The 25,218-nt window shown below is 50.6% G+C and overlaps 1 protein-coding gene across 1 annotated transcript in view; it reads right to left on the bottom strand.

Annotated features, from left to right (window-relative positions):
- Positions 1-25,218, bottom strand: part of DNAH9 (dynein axonemal heavy chain 9) — a 430,601-nt gene that overhangs the window by 358,278 nt on the left and 47,105 nt on the right. Inside the window, exons 3-13 of the mRNA XM_073660252.1 lie at positions 22,625-22,780; positions 22,379-22,509; positions 14,692-14,903; positions 14,373-14,606; positions 14,006-14,173; positions 12,868-12,984; positions 12,641-12,791; positions 12,335-12,449; positions 12,169-12,237; positions 8,277-8,403; positions 7,895-8,150 (exon numbers count right to left, since the gene is read on the bottom strand). Of these exons, the coding sequence (XP_073516353.1) occupies positions 7,895-8,150; positions 8,277-8,403; positions 12,169-12,237; positions 12,335-12,449; positions 12,641-12,791; positions 12,868-12,984; positions 14,006-14,173; positions 14,373-14,606; positions 14,692-14,903; positions 22,379-22,509; positions 22,625-22,780 (1,736 nt within the window). The remainder of the gene's footprint in view (positions 1-7,894; positions 8,151-8,276; positions 8,404-12,168; positions 12,238-12,334; positions 12,450-12,640; positions 12,792-12,867; positions 12,985-14,005; positions 14,174-14,372; positions 14,607-14,691; positions 14,904-22,378; positions 22,510-22,624; positions 22,781-25,218) is intronic.

The raw sequence follows: 25,218 nt of genomic DNA, 5'->3' as shown, positions 1-25,218 counted from the left end.
ACTACATACAGATTATACAGTCACCACTAGGAGGAGCTCACTACATACAGATTTATACAGTCACCACTAGAGGGAGGTCACTACATACAGATTATACAGCCACCACTAGCGGGAGCACACTACATACAGATTTATACAGTCACCACTAGAGGGAGCTCACTACATACAGATTTATACAGTCATCACTAGGGGGAGCTCACTACATACAGATTATACAGTCACCACTAGGGGGAGCTCACTACATACAGATTATACAGCCACCACTAGGGAGAGCTCACTACATACAGATTTATACAGTCACCACTAGCGGGAGCACACTACATACAGATTTATACAGTCACCACTAGAGGGAGGTCACTACATACAGATTTATACAGCCACCACTAGTGGGAGCTCACTACATACAGATTTATACAGTCACCACTAGGGAGAGCTCACTACATACAGATTATACAGCCACCACTAGAGGGAGCTCACTACATACAGATTTATACAGCCACCACTAGAGGGAGGTCACTACATACAGATTATACAGCCACCACTAGTGGGAGCGCACTACATACAGATTTATACAGCCACCACTAGAGTGAGCTCACTACATACAGATTTATACAGTCACCACTAGAGGGAGCTCACTACATACAGATTTATACAGTCACCACTAGGGGGAGCTCACTACATACAGATTATACAGTCACCACTAGGGGGAGCTCACTACATACAGATTATACAGCCACCACTAGGGGGAGCTCACTACATACAGATTTATACAGTCACCACTAGAGGGAGCTCACTACATACAGATTTATACAGTCACCACTAGAGGGAGCTCACTACATACAGATTTATACAGTCACCACTAGAGTGAGCTCACTACATACAGATTTATACAGTCACCACTAGAGGGAGCTCACTACATACAGATTTATACAGTCACCACTAGAGGGAGCTCACTACATACAGATTTATACAGTCACCACTAGGGGGAGCTCACTACATACAGATTATACAGCCACCACTAGGGGGAGCTCACTACATACAGATTTATACAGTCACCACTAGAGGGAGGTCACTACATACAGATTTATACAGCCACCACTAGGGGGAGCTCACTACATACAGATTTATACAGTCACCACTAGAGGGGGCTCACTACATACAGATTTATACATCCACCACTAGAGGGAGCTCACTACATACAGATTTATACAGCCACCACTAGGGGGAGCTCACTACATACAGATTTATACAGTCACCACTAGGGGGAGCTCACTACATACAGATTTATACATCCACCACTAGGAGGAGCTCACTACATACAGATTTATACAGCCACCACTAGAGGGAGCTCACTGCATACAGATTTATACAGTCACCACTAGAGGGAGCTCACTACATACAGATTTATACAGTCACCACTAGGGGGAGCTCACTACATACAGATTTATACAGCCACCACTAGGAGGAGCTCACTACATACAGATTTATACAGCCACCACTAGGGGGAGATCACTACATACAGATTTATACATCCACCACTAGAGGGAGCTCACTACATACAGATTTATACAGTCACCACTAGGGGGAGCTCACTACATACAGATTTATACATCCACCACTAGAGGGAGCTCACTACATACAGATTTATACAGTCACCACTAGAGGGAGCTCACTACATACAGATTTATACATCCACCACTAGGAGGAGCTCACTACATACAGATTTATACAGCCACCACTAGGGGGAGATCACTACATACAGATTTATACATCCACCACTAGAGGGAGCTCACTACATACAGATTTATACATCCACCACTAGAGGGAGCTCACTACATACAGATTTATACAGTCACCACTAGAGGGAGCTCACTACATACAGATTTATACATCCACCACTAGAGGGAGCTCACTACATACAGATTTATACAGTCACCACTAGAGGGAGCTCACTACATACAGATTTATACATCCACCACTAGGAGGAGCTCACTACATACAGATTTATACAGTCACCAATAGGGGGAGCTCACTACACACAGATTTATACAGTCACCACTAGGGAGAGCTCACTACATACAGATTTATACACCCACCACTAGAGGGAGCTCACTACATACAGATTTATACAGTCACCACTAGAGGGAGCTCACTACATACAGATTTATACAGTCACCACTAGAGGGAGCTCACTACATACAGATTTATACAGTCACCACTAGAGGGAGCTCACTACATACAGATTTATACAGTCACCACTAGAGGGGCCTCACTACATACAGATTTATACAGTCACCACTAGAGGGGGCTCACTACATATAGATTTATACAGTCACCACTAGAGGGGGCTCACTACATACAGATTTATACAGTCACCACTAGGGGGAGCTCACTACATACAGATTTATACAGCCACCACTAGGGGGAGCTCACTACATACAGATTTATACAGCCACCACTAGAGGGAGCTCACTACATACAGATTTATACAGACACCACTAGAGGGAGCTCACTGCATACAGATTTATACAGACACCACTAGAGGGAGCTCACTGCATACAGATTTATACAGTCACCACTAGAGGGAGACCTCACTACATACAGATTTATACAGTCACCACTAGAGGAGCTCACTACATACAGATTTATACAGCCACCACTAGGGGGAGCTCACTACATACAGATTTATACAGTCACCACTAGTGGGAGCTCACTACATACAGATTTATACAGCCACCACTAGGGGGACCTCACTACATACAGATTTATACAGCCACCACTAGGGGGAGCTCACTATATACAGATTTATACAGTCACCACTAGGGGGCGCCCACTACATACAGATTTATACTGCCACCACTAGAGGGAGCTCACTACATACAGATTTATACAGCCACCACTAGAGGGAGCTCACTACATACAGATTTATACAGACACCACTAGAGGGAGCTCACTACATACAGATTTATACAGCCACCACTAGAGGGAGCTCACTACATACAGATTTATACAGCCACCACTAGAGGGAGCTTACTACATACAGATTTATACAGTCACCACTAGGAGGAGCTCACTACATACAGATTTATACAGCCACCACTAGGGGGAGATCACTACATACAGATTTATACATCCACCACTAGAGGGAGCTCACTACATACAGATTTATACAGTCACCACTAGGGGGAGCTCACTACATACAGATTTATACATCCACCACTAGAGGGAGCTCACTACATACAGATTTATACAGTCACCACTAGAGGGAGCTCACTACATACAGATTTATACATCCACCACTAGGAGGAGCTCACTACATACAGATTTATACAGCCACCACTAGGGGGAGATCACTACATACAGATTTATACATCCACCACTAGAGGGAGCTCACTACATACAGATTTATACATCCACCACTAGAGGGAGCTCACTACATACAGATTTATACAGTCACCACTAGAGGGAGCTCACTACATACAGATTTATACATCCACCACTAGAGGGAGCTCACTACATACAGATTTATACAGTCACCACTAGAGGGAGCTCACTACATACAGATTTATACATCCACCACTAGGAGGAGCTCACTACATACAGATTTATACAGTCACCACTAGGGGGAGCTCACTACACACAGATTTATACAGTCACCACTAGGGGGAGCTCACTACATACAGATTTATACACCCACCACTAGAGGGAGCTCACTACATACAGATTTATACAGTCACCACTAGAGGGAGCTCACTACATACAGATTTATACAGTCACCACTAGAGGGAGCTCACTACATACAGATTTATACAGTCACCACTAGAGGGAGCTCACTACATACAGATTTATACAGTCACCACTAGAGGGGCCTCACTACATACAGATTTATACAGTCACCACTAGAGGGGGCTCACTACATATAGATTTATACAGTCACCACTAGAGGGGGCTCACTACATACAGATTTATACAGTCACCACGAGGGGGAGCTCACTACATACAGATTTATACAGCCACCACTAGGGGGAGCTCACTACATACAGATTTATACAGCCACCACTAGAGGGAGCTCACTACATACAGATTTATACAGACACCACTAGAGGGAGCTCACTGCATACAGATTTATACAGCCACCACTAGGGGGAGCTCACTACATACAGATTTATACAGCCACCACTAGAGGGAGCTCACTACATACAGATTTATACAGACACCACTAGAGGGAGCTCACTGCATACAGATTTATACAGTCACCACTAGGAGGAGCTCACTACATACAGATTTATACAGTCACCACTAGAGGGAGACCTCACTACATACAGATTTATACAGTCACCACTAGAGGAGCTCACTACATACAGATTTATACAGCCACCACTAGGGGGAGCTCACTACATACAGATTTATACAGTCACCACTAGAGGGAGCTCACTACATACAGATTTATACAGCCACCACTAGGGGGACCTCACTACATACAGATTTATACAGCCACCACTAGGGGGAGCTCACTATATACAGATTTATACAGTCACCACTAGGGGGCGCCCACTACATATAGATTTATACAGCCACCACTAGAGGGAGCTCACTACATACAGATTTATACAGCCACCACTAGAGGGAGCTCACTACATACAGATTTATACAGACACCACTAGAGGGAGCTCACTACATACAGATTTATACAGCCACCACTAGAGGGAGCTCACTACATACAGATTTATACAGCCACCACTAGAGGGAGCTTACTACATACAGATTTATACAGTCACCACTAGGAGGAGCTCACTACATACAGATTTATACAGCTACCACTAGAGGGAGCTCACTACATACTGATTTATACAGTCACCACTAGAGGGAGCTCACTACATACAGATTTATACAACCACCACTAGAGGGAGCTCACTACATACAGATTTATACAGTCACCACTAGGGGGAGCTCACTACATACAGATTTATACAGCCACCACTAGGGGGAGCTCACTGCATACAGATTTATACAGCCACCACTAGAGGGAGCTTACAACATACAGATTTATACAGTCACCACAAGGGAGAGCTCACTACATACAGATTATACAGCCACCACTAGAGGGAGCTCACTACATACAGATTTATACAGTCACCACTAGAGGGAGCTCACTACATACAGATTAACACAGCCACCACTAGGGGGAGCTCACTACATACAGATTTATACAGCCACCACTAGAGGGAGCTCACTACATACAGATTTATACAGTCACCACTAGAGGGAGCTCACTACATACAGATTAACACAGCCACCACTAGGGGGAGCTCACTACATACAGATTTATACAGCCACCACTAGAGGGAGCTCACTACATACAGATTTATACAGCCACCACTAGAGGGAGCTTACTACATACAGATTTATACAGTCACCACTAGGGAGAGCTCACTACATACAGATTAACACAGCCACCACTAGGGGGAGCTCACTACATACAGATTCATACAGTCACCACTAGGGGGAGCTCACTACATACAGATTTATACAGTCACCACTAGGGGGAGATCACTACATACAGATTTATACAGCCACCACTAGGGTGAGCTCACTGCATACAGATTTATACAGCCACCACTAGAGGGAGCTTACTACATACAGATTTATACAGTCACCACTAGGGAGAGCTCACTACATACAGATTATACAGCCACCACTAGAGGGGGCTCACTACATACAGATTTATACAGTTACCACTAGAGGGAGCTCACTACATACAGATTTATACAGTCACCACTAGAGGGAGCTCACTACATACAGATTAACACAGCCACCACTAGGGGGAGCTCACTACATACAGATTTATACAGACACCACTAGAGGGAGCTCACTACATACAGATTTATACAGACACCACTAGAGGGAGCTCACTACATACAGATTAACACAGCCACCACTAGGGGGAGCTCACTACATACAGATTTATACAGCCACCACTAGGGGGAGCTCACTACATACAGATTTATACAGCCACCACTAGGGGGAGCTCACTACATACAGATTTATACAGTCACCACTAGAGGGAGCTCACTACATACAGATTTATACAGCCACGACTAGGGGGAGCTCACTACATACAGATTTATACAGCCACCACTAGGGGGAGCTCACTACATACAGATTTATACAGTCACCACTAGAGGGAGCTCACTACATACAGATTTATACAGCCACCACTAGGAAGAGCTCACTACAGACAGATTTATACAGTCACCACTAGAGGGAGCTCACTGCATACAGATTTATACAGTCACCACTAGAGGGAGGTCACTACATACAGATTTATACAGTCACCACTAGAGGGAGCTCACTACATACAGATTTATACAGCCACCACTAGAGGGGGCTCACTACATACAGATTTATACAGCCACCACTAGGGGGAGCTCACTACATACAGATTTATACAGCCAGCACTAGGGGGAGCTCACTACATACAGATTTATACAGTCACCACTAGAGGGAGCTCACTACATACAGATTTATACAGGCACGACTAGAGGGAGCTCACTACATACAGATTTATACAGCCACCACTAGGGGGAGCTCACTACATACAGATTTATACAGTCACCACTAGAGGGAGCTCACTACATACAGATTTATACAGCCACCACTAGAGGGAGCTCACTACATACAGATTTATACAGCCACCACTAGAGGGGGCTCACTACATACAGATTTATACAGCCACCACTAGGGGGAGCTCACTACATACAGATTTATACAGCTAGCACTAGGGGGAGCTCACTACATACAGATTTATACAGTCACCACTAGAGGGAGCTCACTACATACAGATTTATACAGCCACGACTAGGGGGAGCTCACTACATACAGATTTATACAGCCACCACTAGAGGGAGCTCACTACATACAGATTTATACAGTCACCACTAGAGGGAGCTCACTACATACAGATTTATACAGCCACCACTAGAGGGGGCTCACTACATACAGATTTATACAGCTCTTACTGTAATCTCCCCCTAGTAGCTGCTTTAGGCTGTGTGCCCACGTAGCGTTTTTCAAGCGTATATGCTGCGGAATTTCCGCAGCGTAAACGCTTGAAAAACGCATGTAGATCCGCACCCCATGGTCCCCAATGGCATTCCGCAATGTCAATGCCCATGCTGCGGATTTTTCCGCAGCGTATATGCTGCAGTCAAAAATCCGCAGCATGTTCATTAATTTTGCGGAAGCGCCGCGGAATCAATGTGCGGATGGTACCCAAGTCTGGAGGAGAGGAGACTCTCATCCAGACCTGGGTACCAAAGAACCTGTAAAAAAAAGAATAAAATAAAGTTTATACTTATCTTCTGATGTTTTCCCTCCGTTGCGCTGTTGTCTGAAGGACCTGCCACGTCATTGAGTCATGTGACCCACCACATGACTCAATGACGTCACCGCAGGTCCTGCACACAGCAGCGTGAGCCGCTCAAGCCTCCGGACGGGGCAGAGAATGCATCAGAAGGTGAGTATAAAGTTTATTTTTTTTTTTTTTACCATTCTGAACAAGTTGTCAAGCACTTTTCCAAGTGATGCTTGGAGAAGTGCTTGATAACCCGCATGCGGAAATGCATGCAAAGACGCCTCACAAACGCTTCTACCTGGCGGGAAAACCGCATGTAATATCCGCATGCGATTTTCCCGCCAGGGAGAAGCGTAAAAAATATGCTTCAGGTCCGCAACGTGGGCACATAGCCTTAGCCACAATGAATTTCCCGCTTCATGCCTGTGTGACGACTAACATTTGATAAGTCACTTTGAACTCTAAAAAAAATTAAATATATTACCCCCACATTAACCAATTAAAATGTTAACATTCTGACCATATGACACATAAGCTTACCTTGTGCCTTCCAGTTTAATGTTTCTTCTGCCGATTTCAGGTGGACATCAATGTCCTTGAGCTGTCCTTCCACCAGGGGGAACTCCACTTCCAGGATGGTGCTGATCACCTTGTTGTACCAGGTGGTGGTCAGGTCCAGGTTCGCCCTGTACTGTCTGTACGACTCCTTTGTGGAGAAGATTTCCTCGGCCTCCTTGGGGATGGTTTCCATGTTAAGTGTCTGGAGATATTTAACTTCCCGGAGCACGGACACCAGCTGTAATAAGGGGACAGTAAATGCCCCACGCCCAAAGTGAAGGATCCCTTTAAGCTCCCATATCATCTCATGTATATCTATATATATATATATATACGTATATAAATACTCTCCAGCGGCTCTTACCTGGGGGTCAAAGTTGACGTTTATGAGCTTGGAGCCTTGATCCCGTGTAATGAGAGGTCTCATCAGGTTGTACTGGGATTTCTCCGATACGGTGCGACACCATTCTTCATACAGCTTCTCTATATACCTGGGAACGTGGCGACATGAGGATATCAGCCGACGTCCAGCCGGGGCGGCAATATAAATGTGCAGACTGCGCATATATATATATATATATATATATATATATATACAGTGCCTTATGAAAGTATTTGACCCCCTTGAACTTTTCTACCTTTTCCCACATTTCTGGCTTCAAACATAAAGATATAAAATTCTAATTTTTTGGGGGGAAGAATCAACAACAAGTGGGAGACAACCGTGAAGTGGAACGAAATTTATTGGATATTTTAAACTTTTTTAACAAATTAAAAACTGAAAAGTGGGGAGTGCAATATTATTCGGCCCCCTTGAGTTAATACTTTGTAGCGCCACCTCTGGCTGCGATTACAGCTGCAGGTCGCTTGGGGTATGTCTCTATCAGTTTTGCACATCGAGAGGCTGAAATTCTCGCCCGTTCTTCCTTGCGCTCGTTGAGGTTGGATGGGGGGCGTTTGTGAACAGCGGTTTTCAGCTCTTTCCACAGATTCTCGGTTGGATTCGGGTCTGGACTTTGATTTGGCCGTTCTGACACCTATCAGTATGTGACTACCCTCCTACTTGGTCCGCAGCCCCAACCACTGGTGAGCAATTTCTTCTCATGCCAGAAAGGCCACAGGCGGATAATGGAGTATTTATGGCTGCCTGTTGTCAGCTGCACTCACCACGCTCAATGTTACCTGAAGTCTAACGCTTCATACTGTGCATGGAGGGCACTGGGGGGCATCATACTGTGTGTGGAGGGCACTGGGGGGCATCATACTGTGTGTGGAGGGCACTGGGGGGCATCATACTGTGTGTGGAGGGCACTGGGGGGCATCATACTGTGTGTGGAGGGCACTGGGGGCATCATACTGTGTGTGGAGGGCACTGGGGGGCATCATACTGTGTGTGGAGGGCACTGGGGGCATCATACTGTGTGTGGAGGGCACTGGGGGCATCATACTGTGTGTGGAGGGCACTGGGGGCATCATACTGTGTGTGGAGGGCACTGGGGGCATCATACTCTGTGTGGAGGGCACTGAGGGGGCATCATACTCTGTGGGGCACTGAGGGGGCATCATACTGTGTGTGGGGCACTGAAGGGGCATCATACTGTGTGTGGGGCACTGAGGGGGCATCATACTGTGTGTGGGGCACTGAGGGGGCATCATACTGTGTGTGGAGGGCACTGAGGGGGCATCATACTGTGTGTGGGGCACTGAGGGGGCGTCATACTGTGTGTGGGGCACTGAGGGGGCATCATACTGTGTGTGGAGGGCACTGAGGAGGCGTCATACTGTGTGTGGGACACTGAGGAGGCGTCATACTGTGTGTGGGACACTGAGGGGGCATCATACTGTGTGTGGGGCACTGAGGGGGCATCATACTGTGTGGGGCACTGAGGAGGCGCCATACTGTGTGTGGGGCACTGAGGGGGCATCATACTGTGTGTGGAGGGCACTGAGGAGGCGTCATACTGTGTGTGGGACACTGAGGAGGCGTCATACTGTGTGTGGGACACTGAGGGGGCATCATACTGTGTGTGGGGCACTGAGGGGGCATCATACTGTGTGGGGCACTGAGGAGGCGCCATACTGTGTGTGGGGCACTGAGGGGGCATCATACTGTGTGTGGGGCATTGAGGGGGCGTCATACTGTGTGTGGGGCACTGAGGGGGCATCATACTGTGTGGGGCACTGAGGAGGCGTCATACTGTGTGTGGGACACTGAGGGGGCATCATACTGTGTGTGGGGCACTGAGGGGGCATCATACTGTGTGTGGGGCACTGAGGGGGCATCATACTGTGTGTGGGGCACTGAGGGGGCATCATACTGTGTGTGGAGGGCACTGAGGGGGCATCATACTGTGTGTGGGGCACTGAGGGGGCGTCATACTGTGTGTGGGGCACTGAGGGGGCGTCATACTGTGTGTGGGGCACTGAGGGGGCATCATACTGTGTGGGGCACTGAGGAGGCGTCATACTGTGTGTGGGACACTGAGGAGGCGTCATACTGTGTGTGGGACACTGAGGGGGCATCATACTGTGTGTGGGGCACTGAGGGGCATCATACTGTGTGGGGCACTGAGGAGGCGCCATACTGTGTGTGGGGCACTGAGGGGGCATCATACTGTGTGTGGGGCACTGAGGGGGCGTCATACTGTGTGTGGGGCACTGAGGGGGCATCATACTGTGTGGGGCACTGAGGAGGCGTCATACTGTGTGTGGGACACTGAGAAAGCGCCATACTGTGTGTGGGGCACTGAGGGGGCATCATACTGTGTGTGGGGCACTGAGGGGGCATCATACTGTGTGGGGCACTGAGGAGGCGTCATACTGTGTGTGGGACACTGAGAAAGCGTCATACTGTGTGTGGGACACTGAGGGGGCATCATACTGTGTGTGGGGCACTGAGGGGGCATCATACTGTGTGGGGCACTGAGGAGGCGTCATACTGTGTGTGGGACACTGAGAAAGCGTCATACTGTGTGTGGGACACTGAGGGGGCATCATACTGTGTGTGGGGCACTGAGGGGGCATCATACTGTGTGTGGAGGGAATGTACTGTGGGGACATCATACTGTGTGTGGGACACTGAGGGGGCATCATACTGTGTGTGGGGCACTGAGGGGGCATCATACTGTGTGGGGCACTGAGGAGGCGTCATACTGTGTGTGGGGCACTGAGGGGGCATCATACTGTGTGGGAGGGCACTGAGGAAGCATCAAACTGTGTGGGGCACTGAGGGGGCATCATACTGTGTGTGGGGCACTGATGGGGCATCATACTGTGTGTGGGGCACTGAGGGGGCATCATACTGTGTGTGGGGCACTGATGGGGCATCATACTGTGTGTGGGACACCGAGGGGGCATCATACTGTGTGTGGGGCACTGAGGGGGCATCATACTGTGTGTGGGGCACTGTGGGGGTTTCCATACTGTGTGTGGGGCACTGTGGGGGTTTCCATACTGTGTGTGGGGCACTGAGGGGGCATCGTCCTGTGTGTAGGGCACTAAGGGGGCATCATACTGTGTGTGGGGCACTGAGGGGGCATCATACTGTGTGTGGGGCACTGAGGGGGCATCATACAGTGAGTGGGGGGCACTGAGGGGACATTGTACTGTATTATTATTATTATGGGCGCAATGAGGGGGCATCATACTAGGTGGGTGGGGGCACTAGATAAATATATATGGATAGATAAATAGTATATAGATATTAGATACAAAGTTAGTACCACGCATATAATTACACCCACTATAGACAGGACACGTCTTTTCCTCCTAGTCCTGCTATAGATCTGTATTTTCGGGGGTGCGGGGGGCTGCAGTTATTGGCGCTGGTGTCGGCCATTGATCTGGAGCAGTAATTATGATTTCTCTCTCTGCTCGGAGCCCAATTAGCGCAGCTTTTCCATCGGGCGTCGGGCTTTGCACCAGTCTCTGGGGGGACGCGGCTGCACTTTATAGAGAACCAATTAAATCTGATACACTGCGCTTTGCGCTCGCATGTAAGGCGGGAGTGGCCGATCCCTGGGGGTCCGCAGGCGCTCGGCGAGGCAATGCCTCTGCGGCTGGCCTCCGATGACAACGATCGCAGGGTGTCAATGTGCAGCCATCACAGCTAGGGGCCCGCTGAAGATATTGGAGATATTTGCTAATATTATTCTTACTACACCTACTACATATTGTGATAGGTTTTTGGACATGGAAAGGGTGCAATCTAGCTGCAGAAGTCACGGAGCGGCCGGCGGACATGACACACGACTCACTGGTCCAGAAGCGCCGTCATCTCCTGGTACTTCTGCTCCATCCTGCCACCTTCCTCGGACTCCATGCACCTGATGAGATAAGGCTGGTTACTTACATAAGACTGATCACACATCGCGGTGCAGAAAGTGTGGCAGCTGTGGACGCCGTGGACGTGGGGCGACTCACGGGTGTGTGATTTGGTGGAAGTTGCCGTACGGCGTCTGCAGTCGCTCTCGCATTTCTTTAGCCCAGTTCAGATTCCCGGAGACGAGCGGCATGTTCTTACTTATCTGTGGGTATCCTACAAGACAATAGCATTTATTGACACTATACACATGTATGCTCATCTCTGCGGAGCGTGCATGTGCATGACAGAGGGGAGAGAAGTGGTTGCCAGTCAGTTCTAGGATGGGACCTGCTGACATTTAACATGCCCGGTCTACCCTATAGGAGTCATTACCCCACTTGTTGGGATGTGATGTGCTCACTGACCTCGCTCCGTCACCTCCAGCATATGTTGGTCATAGATGGCTTTGGCGGCATCCAGGTCCTCCTCAAACATGGCGATGAGGAGCGGGTACTTATCGAACGCATCCTGTGCGATGATGGGCCGGTCCAGGAGGCTCCCAAACATGTCCAGCAGCTGCGAGGAAAACCCAAACCATCATACAGACAGACGGGAATGCTGAGGGAATCTGAGCCATGGGGCGACTGCGTACCCGAAACGCCTGCTCCAGGCTGGAGGTGTCATCGAAGGCCAGGCAGAACAGTGTCCCCAGCCTGCGGTCCATCTCCTCAATGCTCAGCTTGAAATCCGAGACGTCATCCTCAAATTCCTACAGACAGGGAAGAAAAGACAAGAAGATGATAGATGGCATCCCGCTATCTGCAGACGCTGTTACAGGGCTCGTACCTCTCATCAGCGCACAGCAAGCGACCAGTCGCTGCGTGAGAAGCTGTTAATAGGAGTAGGGGCACGGTGTCTGCTGGTCTGGACCACAAGCCCCAGATCAGCTCACTGAGAAAGAAGCCGTAAACTCATCTGCTCTGGGATCTGATGTTCAGAGGAGTCTGCTCCGGGTTCACAAAAATTTTAAGGGCCTGATCTGGGGTCTTATTTATTTAGGGGCCTGATGACTGGTCTGGGGTCCCATTTATTTAGGAGCCTGGTCTGGGGTCTTATTTATTTAGGGGCCTGGTCTGGGGTTTTATTTATTTAGGGGCCTGGTCTGGGGTCTTATTTATTTAGGGGCCTGGTCTGGGGTCTTATTTATTTAGGGGCCTGGTCTGGGGTCTTATTTATTTATGGGCCTTTTCTGTGGGTCTTATTTATATAGAGGTGTGGTCTGATTTATTTACGGGTCTGAGTTATTTAGGGGCCTGGTCTAGAGTCTTATTTATTTACGGGCCTGGTCTAGGGTATTATTTATTTAGGGGTCTGGTCTAGGGTCTTATTTATTTACGGGCCTGGTCTAGGGTATTATTTATTTAGGGGTGTGGTCTGGGGTATTATTTATTTATGGGCCTTTTCTGTGGGTCCTATTTATATAGAGGTGTGGTCTGATTTATTTACGGGTTTGATTTATTTAGAGGCCTTGTCTAGGTTCTGATTTATTTACGGGCCTGGTCTGGGGTCTTATTTATTTATGGGCCTTTTCTGGGGGTCCTATTTATATAGGGGTGTGGTCTGGGATATGATTTATTTACAGGTCTGGTCTGGGGTCTGACCCTTCATCAGGATCCTGGTACCACTTTGCTGGAGGAGTTACAAGCTTGCTGACTGTTTCCTTCCTCTATATATATATATATATATATATATGTATACACACACACTGAAGTCGTGTCCGCGGCCATCACCTTGTTCTCTGTGTCCAGGCAGTCGTACGTCTTATCGGAGAACACTTTGTACACGTCTTGGAACTCCTGGTACATGTCGGCCACCGTCCGACTCAGAACTTTCCCTTTAGTGCCGCCGAACTCCACTTTCTCCAGTTTCATCATATCCACGGCTGTGAGCAATAAATCCTGCGGAGGCCAAAGCTGTACATCAGCCATGGATACTTATGAGGTACAGAAAATTCTGAATGCTCAGTCACCACTAGGGGGAGCTCACTGCTTAGGAAACAGTTGTGTCATGTCAGGGGTTGAACTGCCCGGGATCGGAGTTAACCCAGATCCTGGACGCTGACAGCTCCCAGTCACGACGCTTCTCCCAGTGCCTCACCTCAATGGTTTCCAGTCTCCTCATGAAGCATTCCAGCCGTGCAAACACAAGTATGGAAGGGAAGTCCCACGTCTTCACTTCTTCCCCGTTCTTGAAGAAGCTCGGCAGCTTTTCTCTGCTCCCTTCAAACGTGCTGATGAGAAAGCGCAGGGTGGACAGAACCTCGTGGACTCGGCCGGCGCTGTCTTCCATGTCCCCCTTTAGCAGGTCCTCCGGGTTTAGGTAGGTCCGAGCCTGCACCGGAGAATGTGAAGTATCAGGGGAGAGGATGACACTGAGAGCTGCAGGGATCAGATCCCGGTCCTTACTTGCCACCCACCTGCTGGATGAACAGGTTGCAGATCTCTTGGGCCAGGACAATGATCCTCTCGGGGGTGTTGTAGTATTTGGAGCGGGCCCACACCAGGCACAGCACGTGAATCAGAGGAACGATCACCGCTTTCACCTCGCTGAATTCCACGCTCTCGATTTCTTCAAAATGTCGCAGGAGTGGCTTCAGGTAGAGATTGATATCCTGAGCTTCGGATAGGGCTAGAAACGGGAGCCAGATATTGGGGATTAGGAGTTTGCGCTAATGTTGTTGTCAGAGATTGACAGCAGCGTTTCTGTGGTTAGACAGCAGGGGTCGCAGCTAGCTCCAATCCCTGCCAGGTGTGGATGTATAACCCGACCCTGTGTGGAGTACGGTCATTCCTGACCCCCTGCATGCATCAAGACCCAAAGTGCAACACAAATGTACGTCACGTGCCGGGAAGGGGTTAACCTAACATGTGCTGGATTGTGAAGCTTCACTTACATAAACCGTAACAAGCCCTGTAGTAAAATTACTGATCCGGCGTTTGGAGGTATTTGGAGCTGCCATAGAAATGAATGGAGACAGCAGCAAGTGCACGGTCCTGTACTCCGCTCCTGTGATAGCGGGACATGCACGGTCACCTCCAGAGCTCCTGTGATAGCGGGACATGCACTGTCACCATTTCCACTCCTGTGATAGCGGGACATGCACTGTCACCTCCTCCACTCCTGTGATAGCGGGACATGCACTGTCACCACCTCCTCTCCTGTGATAGCGGGACATGCACTGTCACCTCCTCCACTCCTGTGATAGCGGGACATGCACTGTCACCTCCTCCACTCCTGTGATAGCGGGACATGCACTGTCACCTCCTCCACTCCTGTGATAGCGGGACATGCACTGTCACCTCCTCCACTCCTGTGATAGCGGGACATGCACTGTCACCATCTCCACTCCTGTGATAGCGGGACATGCACTGTCACCTCCTCCACTCCTGTGATAGCGGGACATGCACTGTCACCTCCTCCACTCCTGTGATAGCGGGACATGCACTGTCACCACCTCCTCTCCTGTGATAGCGGGACATGCACTGTCACCATCTCCACTCCTGTGATAGCGGGACATGCACTGTCACCTCCTCCACTCCTGTGATAGCGGGACATGCACTGTCACCTCCTCCACTCCTGTGATAGCGGGACATGCACTGTCACCACCTCCTCTCCTGTGATAGCGGGACATGCACTGTCACCATCTCCACTCCTGTGATAGCGGGACATGCACTGTCACCTCCTCCACTCCTGTGATAGCGGGACATGCACTGTCACCTCCTCCACTCCTGTGATAGCGGGACATGCACTGTCACCACCTCCTCTCCTGTGATAGCAGGACATGCACTGTCACCATCTCCACTCCTGTGATAGCGGGACATGCACTGTCACCTCCTCCACTCCTGTGATAGCGGGACATGCACTGTCACCACCTCCTCTCCTGTGATAGCGGGACATGCACTGTCACCACCTCCTCTCCTGTGATAGCGGGACATGCACGGTCACCACCTCCACTCCTGTGATAATGGGATGTGCACTGTCACCACCTCTGCTCCTGTGATAGCGGGACATGCACTGTCACCACCTCCGCCCCTGTGATAGCGGGACATGCACTGTCACCACCTCCGCCCCTGTGATAGAGGGACGTGCACAGTCATCACCTCCGCTCCTCTGAAAGCAGGACATGCACGATCCCCACCTCCGCTCCTGTGAGAGCGGGACATGCACGGTTACCACCTCCGCTCCTGTGAAAGCAGGGCATGCACGATCTCCACCTCCGCTCCTGTGATAGTGGGACATGCATAGTTCCGTCCTCGCTCCTGTGAAAGCAGGACATGCACAGTCACCACCTACACTCCTGTAAAAGCAGGACATGCGCGGTCACCACCTCCCTCGTGTGATAGTGGGCCATGCATGGTCACCACCTCCGCGCATGTGATAGTGGGCCATGCACGGTCACAAACTCCGCCCGTGTGATAGTGGGCCATGCACGGTCACCACCTCCGCTCGTGTAATAGTGGGCCATGCACGGTCACCACCTCCCTTCATGTGATAGTGGGCCATGCACAGTTACAGTAGTGGGCCATGCATGGTCACCAGCTTCCCTCGGGTGATAGTGGGCCATGCACGGTTACCAACTCTGCTCCTGTGGTATTGAGACATGAGCGGTCAGCACCTCCAATCCTATGATACCAGGATATGCACAGTCCCGTCCTCCACTCCTGTGATAGCGGGACATTCACGGTCCTGTTCTCCGCTCCCATAAGAGCGGGACCTGAACTGTCAACACGTCCGCTCCTGTGGTAGCGGGGCATGCACGGTTATCACCGGAAGTCCTGTGATAGTGGGACATGCACTGTCACCTCCTCCACTCCTGTGATAGTGGGACATGCACTGTCACCACCTCCGCTCCTGTGATAGCGGGACATGCACGGTCACCACCTCCGCTCCTGTGATAGCTGGACATGCAAGGTCACCACCAGAGCTCCTGTGATAGCGGGACATGCACGGTCACCACCAGAGCTCCTGTGATAGTGGGACATGCACGGTCACCACCTCCATTCCTGTGATAGCGGGGCATGCACTGTCACCACGGGAGCTCCTGTGATAGCGGGACATGCACTGTCACCACCTCCGCTCCTGTGATAGCGGGACATGCACGGTCACCACTGGAGCTCATGTGATAGCGGGACATGCACGGTCACCACCTCCGCTCCTGTGAAAGCAGGATATGCACGATCACCACCTCCGCTCCTGTGATAGTGGGACATGCATAGTCCCGTCCTCGCTCCTGTGAAAGCAGGACATGCACAGTCCCCACCTCCACTCCTGTGAAAGCAGGACATGCACTGTCACCACCGGAGCTCCTGTGATACCGGGACATGCACTGTCACCACCTCCGCTCCTGTGAAAGCGGGACATGCACTGTCACCACCTCCGCTCCTGTGATAGCGGGACATGCACAGTCACCACCTCCGCTCCTGTGATAGAGGGACGTGCACGGTCACCACCTCCGCTCCTCTGAAAGCAGGACATGCACGATCACCACCTCCGCTTCTGTGATAGTGGGACATGCACGGTCACCACCTCCGCTCCTGTGATAGTGGGACATGTATAGTTCCGTCCTTGCTCCTGTGAAAGCAGGACATGCACGGTCGCTACCTACACTCCTGTAATAGCGGGACATGCGCGGTCACCACCTCCGCTCGTGTGATAGTGGACCATGCACGGTCACCACCTCCCTCGTGTGATAGTGGGCCATGCACGGTTACCACCTCTGCTCCTATGATAGCGGGACATGCGCGGTCACCACCTCCGCTCGTGTGATAGTTGGCCATGCATGGTCACAAACTCTGCCCGTGTGATAGTGGGCCATGCACGGTCACCACCTCCGCTCGTGTAATAGTGGGCCATGCATGGTCTCCACCTCCCCTCGGGTGATAGTGGGCCATGCACGGTTACCAACTCTGCTCCTGTGGTATTGAGACATGAGCGGTCAGCACCTCCGATCCTATGATACCAGGATATGCAAAGTCCCGTCCTCCGCTCCTGTGATAGCGGAACATTCACGGTCCTGTTCTCCGCTCCCGTAAGAGCGGAACATGACTGTCAACACGTCCACTCCTGTGGTAGCGGGGCATGCACGGTTATCACCGGAGGTCCTGTGATAGTGGGACATGCACTGTCACCTCCTCCACTCCTGTGATAGCGGGACATGCACTGTCACCACCTCCACTCCTGTGATAGCGGGACATGCACAGTCACCACCTCCGCTCCTGTGATAGCTGGACATGCAAGGTCACCACCTCCGATCCTGTGATAGCGGGACATGTACGGTCACCACCAGAGCTCCTGTGATAGCAGGACATGCACTGTCACCACCTTCATTCCTGTGATAGCGGGACATGCACGGTCACCACGGGAGCTCCTGTGATAGCGAGACATGCACTGTCACCACCTCCACTCCTGTGATAGCGGGACATGCACGGTCACCACCTCACCTCGTGTGATAGTGGGCCATGCACGGTTACCACCTCCACTCCTGTGATAGCGGGACATGCACAGTCACCACCTCCGCTCCTGTGATAGCTGGACATGCAAGGTCACCACCTCCGCTCCTGTGATAGCGGGACATGTACGGTCACCACCAGAGCTCCTGTGATAGCAGGACATGCACTGTCACCACCTTCATTCCTGTGATAGCGGGACATGTACGGTCACCACGGGAGGTCCTGTGATAGCGAGACATGCACTGTCACCACCTCCGCTCCTGTGATAGCGGGACATGCACGGTCACCACCTCACCTCGTGTGATAGTGGGCCATGCACGGTTACCACCTCCGCTCCAATGATAGCGAGACATGCAAGGTCACCACCTCCGCTCGTGTGATAGTGGGCCATGCACGGTCACCACCTCCGCACGTGTGATAGTGGGCCATGCACGGTCACCACCTCCACTCGTGTGATAGTGGGCCATGCACGGTCACCACCTCCCTTCATGTGATAGTGGACCATGCACAGTTACAGTAGTGGGCCATGCACGGTCACCACCTCCCCTCGTGTGATAGTGGGCCATGCACGGTTACCAACTCTGCTCCTGTGGTATTGAGACAGGAGTGGTCAGCACCTCCGATCCTATGATACCAGGATATGCACAGTCCCGTCCTCCGCTCCTGTGATAGCGGGACATTCACGGTCCTGTTCTCCGCTCCCGTAAGAGCGGGACATGACTGTCAACACGTCCGCTCCTGTGTAGCGGGGCATGCACGGTTATCACTGGAGGTCCTGTGATAGTGGGACATGCACTGTCACCTCCTCCACTCCTGTGATAGAGGGACATGTACTGTCACCACCTCCACTCCTGTGATAGCGGGACATGCACGGTCACCACCTCCGCTCCTGTGATAGCTGGACAAGCAAGGTCACCACCAGAGCTCCTGTGCTAGCGGGACATGCACGGTCACCACCAGAGCTCCTGTGATAGCGGGACATGCACTGTCACCGCCTCCATTCCTGTGATAGCGGGACATGCACGGTCACCACGGGAGCTCCTGTGATAGTGAGACATGCACTGTCACCACCTCCGCTCCTGTGATAGCGGGACATGCACGGTCACCACCTCACCTCGTGTGATAGTGGGCCATGCACGGTTACCACCTCTGCTCCAATGATAGCGAGACATGCAAGGTCACCACCTCCGCTCGTGTGATAGTGGGCCATGCACGGTCACCACCTCCGCACGTGTGATAGTGGGCCATGCACGGTCACCATCTCCCTTCATGTGATAGTGGGCCATGCACAGTTACCTCATCTGCTCCTGTGATAGCGGGACATGAGCGGTCACCACTGGAGCTCATGTGATAGCGGGACATGCACGGTCACCACCTCCGCTCCTGTGAAAGCAGGATATGCACGATCACCACCTCTGCTCCTGTGATAGTGGGATATGCATATTCCCGTCCTCGCTCCTGTGAAAGCAGGACATGCACGGTCCCCACCTCCGCTCATGTAATAGTGGACCACGCATTGTCACCACCTCCCTCGTGTGATAGTGGGCCATGCACGGTTACCACCTCTGCTCCTATGATAGTGGAAAATGCGCGGTCACCACCTCCGATCGTGTGATAGTGGGCCATGCACGGTCACCACCTCTGCTCCTGTGATAGCGGGACATGCACGGTCACTACCGGAGCTCCTGTGATAGTGGGACATGCAAGGTCACCACCTCCGCTCCTGTGATAGCGGGACGTGCACTGTCACCACCGGAGCTCCTGTGATAGCGGGACATGCACTGTCACCACCTCCGCTCTTGTGAAAGCGGGACATGCACTGTCACCACCTCCGCTCCTGTGATAGCGGGACATGCACAGTCACCACCTCCGCTCCTGTAATAGAGGGACGTGCACGGTCACCACCTCCGCTCCTCTGAAAGCAGGACATACACGATCACCACCTCTGCTCCTGTGATAGTGGGATATGCATAGTCCCGTCCTCGCTCCTGTGAAAGCAGGACATGCATGATCGCTGTCAGGCAAAATGTATTTCTGTCCGAGTTTTAAAAATGAGAGATGTCCTAAATTTCCACCCCCTGTCCATTTGTAAGACATAGAACTCAGTGCTTTCCCCCACATCAGGAATGTTTATTACCGCCATAAAATCTCAGCGAAGAGCAAACCTTCTAGTCTAAACTGGTCTTTCCCTCCAAATTCCTATTGTTTAAAAGTTCGTACAGTTAATGTAGAATTTAATAAGGCACATGACTGTCACAAACCCAGGGACCACATTTTTGGAATGCTCACCTTTTTCCGGTTACAATGGTATATCTTGCATGGCTGGGAAACCGCCGGAAACGCGGGAAATGCTTTCTTAGCTTCTGAGCGTCATAGAGATATCATATTTGATAGCCATCTGCATGAATATTAGTGACGGCAAACATGATGCCTCCATCTTGGATGTGGGACCCCCCCACACCAAGATATGAAAGATGGAGGATTTTTATGTCTTATGCAGCTGGGTGGGTTCACAAAACCGGGCCCTTTTGTGAGGTAAGCGATATGGGTGTCTCCTAATGTTTTGGCCCCTTACTAAAAACCAGAACGACCATAAACGAGCAGATTCTTACCCAGGACGTCAGACGCATGCACTACTCGCTGCGTGGAAGAATCACATCTAATTTCCGGGGAGCCGTCCCCCCACAGAATCTGAGACCATCACCTCGTGGCGCAGGTTTTGCTATCACTTATCCCTTTTATTTTAATAACTGTTTTATGCATATATGTATATTGTCTCTTTTATATTATCTTGTATATCTTTTGTAAACACTGCCCACTTTCGGGAGTAAATCATTATTATTTACCAGCTTCGTTCTTCTTGTCCTATGTTGAACAAAACACGTTCCTCACCCGCTAATTCACGTTACCTAACGGGTACCCGATCCACCTGTTAAGCGATCGGTGGTGGCAGTATACCAGTATTTATGTGATATTGTGATTGGAGGGTGGCTGGACGGAGGTATATATATATGTTCCTGGAAGGAACTGGTGGTATATATACGTCCTGTCACATCACGTGCCACAATAGTCGACATAAATTAGAGCAGCTGCGCCCGTGCTTATCCTCGGTCAATACCGTGTCTGACCAGCAGGATAAGGGGGCGCCAGAGGGCTGCAAGGTCTGACCACGTGTTTTCCTGACAATCGCCACCAACACTCCTGTAATAGTGGTACATGCACGGTCACCACCTCACCTCGTGTGATAGTGGGCAATGCACGGTTACCACCTCCGCTCCAATGATAGCGAGACATGCAAGGTCACCACCTCCGCTCGTGTGATAGTGGGCCATGTACGGTCACCACCTCCGCACGTGTGATAGTGGGCCATGCACGGTCACCACCTCCACTCGTGTGATAGTGGGCCATGCACGGTCACCACCTCCCTTCATGTGATAGTGGGCCATGCACGGTCACCACCTGCTTTCATGTGATAGTGGGCCATGCACAGATACCACATCTGCTCCTGTGATAGCGGGACATGAGCGGTCAGCACCTCCGCTCCTGTGATAGCGTAGCATGTGCAGTCACCACCTTCGGTCCTGTGATAGAATTGATTACAGTATATCTCATGTGTCATATACAGTATGTCTATACATATATATACACTGGTACCTGCTACCACGTCCCGGAATAAGGCTTTGAATGCCGGGAAGTAGCTGCTCTCCACCCTCTCCAGCAGCTCGGCCATCTTGCGCACCTTGCTTGTCTTCAGTTGATTGTAGATACATTCCAGGTCAGCGAGTCTGTAGCAAATATCGAAAAATAGTCAAAATTAAAAGCAAAAAAAAAATAGTAATGGTTTATAAGATACTGCATGTATATTGGCGGGATTGCGGCCTCTTGTCAGGAACCTCGCACCGGTTTTTCCAGAATTCGAGCTCCACATTTGGGTTCGGGTTCTTCCCCAGTAACAGCTGCTCGGATGATTCTCTCTTCAGCACCCCCCGAACCTGATGGCTCCACTGAATGATGGCCGACTCGATGGCGTGGACGACCGTCTTGTCCAGGTTGTCACTGCAGGGGACACAAATTACATCATGAATGTGATGGGGGTCACGAGCACTCCACCATACTGCCCTCCTGAAATACTCTGTGCTCTATCCTGTGATCTATAAATAAATCAAGTGAGCCAAGTCTAGTACAGATGCGACTGGCTTCTAAAGGGTTGCTTTTTAAGGGTCTAATAATGAAATATGCCAAATATGGGCCAGAAGTGACCAGAAAGTACGGAAAACTATTTACTACTTGTACTTAGATTCTCTGTCTCATTCACACTTAGCATTCATTATGCTTACATACGCCCTTACTGTTATTGCCCCACTAATCCTCACTCTCCTTCACTATCCCCAAACCCCAGCACCCTCTAACCAAATCATCATCTCTCCTTCCCTCCTACCTCCCCACCTAACCTCATCTACAGACCTGCTCCACAACCTCAGATCTATCCTACCGAAACATAACACAAGCCGCCCACTCTCCTTCTCCCACCTGCTCTCCCTGTCTCTGCTTCTCCTCACTGCTAGCGACATATCTCCCAATCCTGGACCCCCACAGCTTGCACCCTCCACCAATTTCCCCACCTTTCGCTTCAAACCAACTGCAAACTACCACAACCTCTCCTACGTAAAACCCATGCCCCTGATGCCCACCCCCCTGCTCCCTCTCTCTGAAGCACTCTGGAATGCCCATTCTGTCTGCAACAAGCTCCATTTTGTCCAATACCTCTTTACCTCTCTCAATCTCTCCTTCCTGGGCATCACAGAGACATGGCTGACACCCTCTGACACTGCCTCCCCTGCTGCGCTGTGTTACGGTGGCCTCCACTTCACCCACACTCCTCGCCCTGGTAACAGACATGGTGGAGGAGTGGGTCTTCTCCTTTCTAACAACTGTACCTTTAGCCCTATGCTACCTCTACCCTCCCTTAATCTCCCTTCTTTTGAAGTCCACTCTGTCGGCATCTACTCTCCCTCCAACCTCCAAGTGGCTGTCATATACTGACCTCCATATACTGACCTCACTGCCTTTATTGACCAATTCTCCACCTGGCTTCTTTACTTTGTCTCTGCTGACATTCCCACCATCATCATGGGCGATTTCAACATCCCCATTGACACTCGCCAGTCAACAGGATCCAAACTCCTGTCGCTTATTTCATCCTTTGGATTTACTCAATGGTCCTCCTCAGCCACCCGCACAGAGGGACACACACTAGACCTCATCTTCACCCGACTCTGCTCCCTATCTAACCTCATAGCCTCATCCCTACCCCTATCTGACCACCATCTACTCACTTTCTCATCCCTGTCCTCTTCACCTGTCACCCATGTCCAGCAACTAGCACACCCCCGCAGAAACCTTGCACATCTAGACACTCACACACTCTCTGACTCTGTTCTACCACTGACATCCATATCTTCACTCCATGACACAGACAGCGCCACCGCTTTCCACAATGCCACTCTCGCATCAGCTATTGACTCGGTCGCCCCTCTTATGCATAGCAGAGCGCAACGAGTCAATAGGCAACCCTGGCACAACAACCTCACTAAACTGCTTCGACAAGCATCCAGGGTTGTGGAGCGGCATTGGAAGAAAACACATTCTTAAGATGACTTCACTGCATTCAAACAAGCAACACTCGCATTCAAATCAGCCCTCACCTCTGCTAAACACGCCTACTTCACAACCCTCATATCCTCCCTATCCTACAACCCCAAACAGCTATTCAACACTTTTAACTCTCTCCTCCGCCCTCCACTGCCCCCTCCGACCTCCGTCATCTCTGCTGAGGAGTTTGCCACACACTTCAAAAACAAGATTGACCAAACACGGCAAGTCTTTACTGTCTGACCACCACAACCCCTTTGTTTTCCACACAATTACCCCCATAACCTCGCTTCCCAACATCACGGAAAGCGACCTTACTCGTCTCCTCTCCAAATCACACCTCACCACTTGTGCACTCGACCCCATCACATCCCACCTCCTCCCCAACCTCACCCCCACACTCATCCCATCCCTAACCCATCTCTTCAACCTATCACTATCTTCTGGTACCTTCCCCGCTGCCTTCAAACATGGTACAATCACGCCCTTCCTCAAAAAGCCATCCCTCGACCCAACCGCCCTGTCCAGCTACCGCCCCATATCGCTGCTCCCATTTGCCTCCAAACTCCTTGAGCAACACGTTCACGCTGAACTTTCCTCCCACTTCTCATCTAACTCGCTCTTCGACAGCCGACAATCGGGCTTCCGTCCCCACCATTCCACCGAAACTGCCCTTACCAAAATCACCAATGACTTACAGCCACAGCTAACAGACAATTCTCTGTACTCCTTCTTCTTGACCTGTCCTCTGCTTTCGACACAGTTGACCACTGCCTCCTACTACAGATCCTCTCTTCCTTTGGCGTCAAAGACCTTGCCCTATCTTGGATCTCCTCATACCT

The sequence above is a fragment of the Phyllobates terribilis genome, unplaced genomic scaffold (genome assembly GCF_046119375.1).
Source record: "Phyllobates terribilis strain yellow unplaced genomic scaffold, ASM4611937v1 Scaffold_25__1_contigs__length_18738178, whole genome shotgun sequence".
Taxonomy (NCBI): domain Eukaryota; kingdom Metazoa; phylum Chordata; class Amphibia; order Anura; family Dendrobatidae; genus Phyllobates; species Phyllobates terribilis.
The sequence above is the reverse complement of the archived record's forward strand: the minus strand, read 5'-3'. Positions and strand labels throughout refer to the sequence as shown.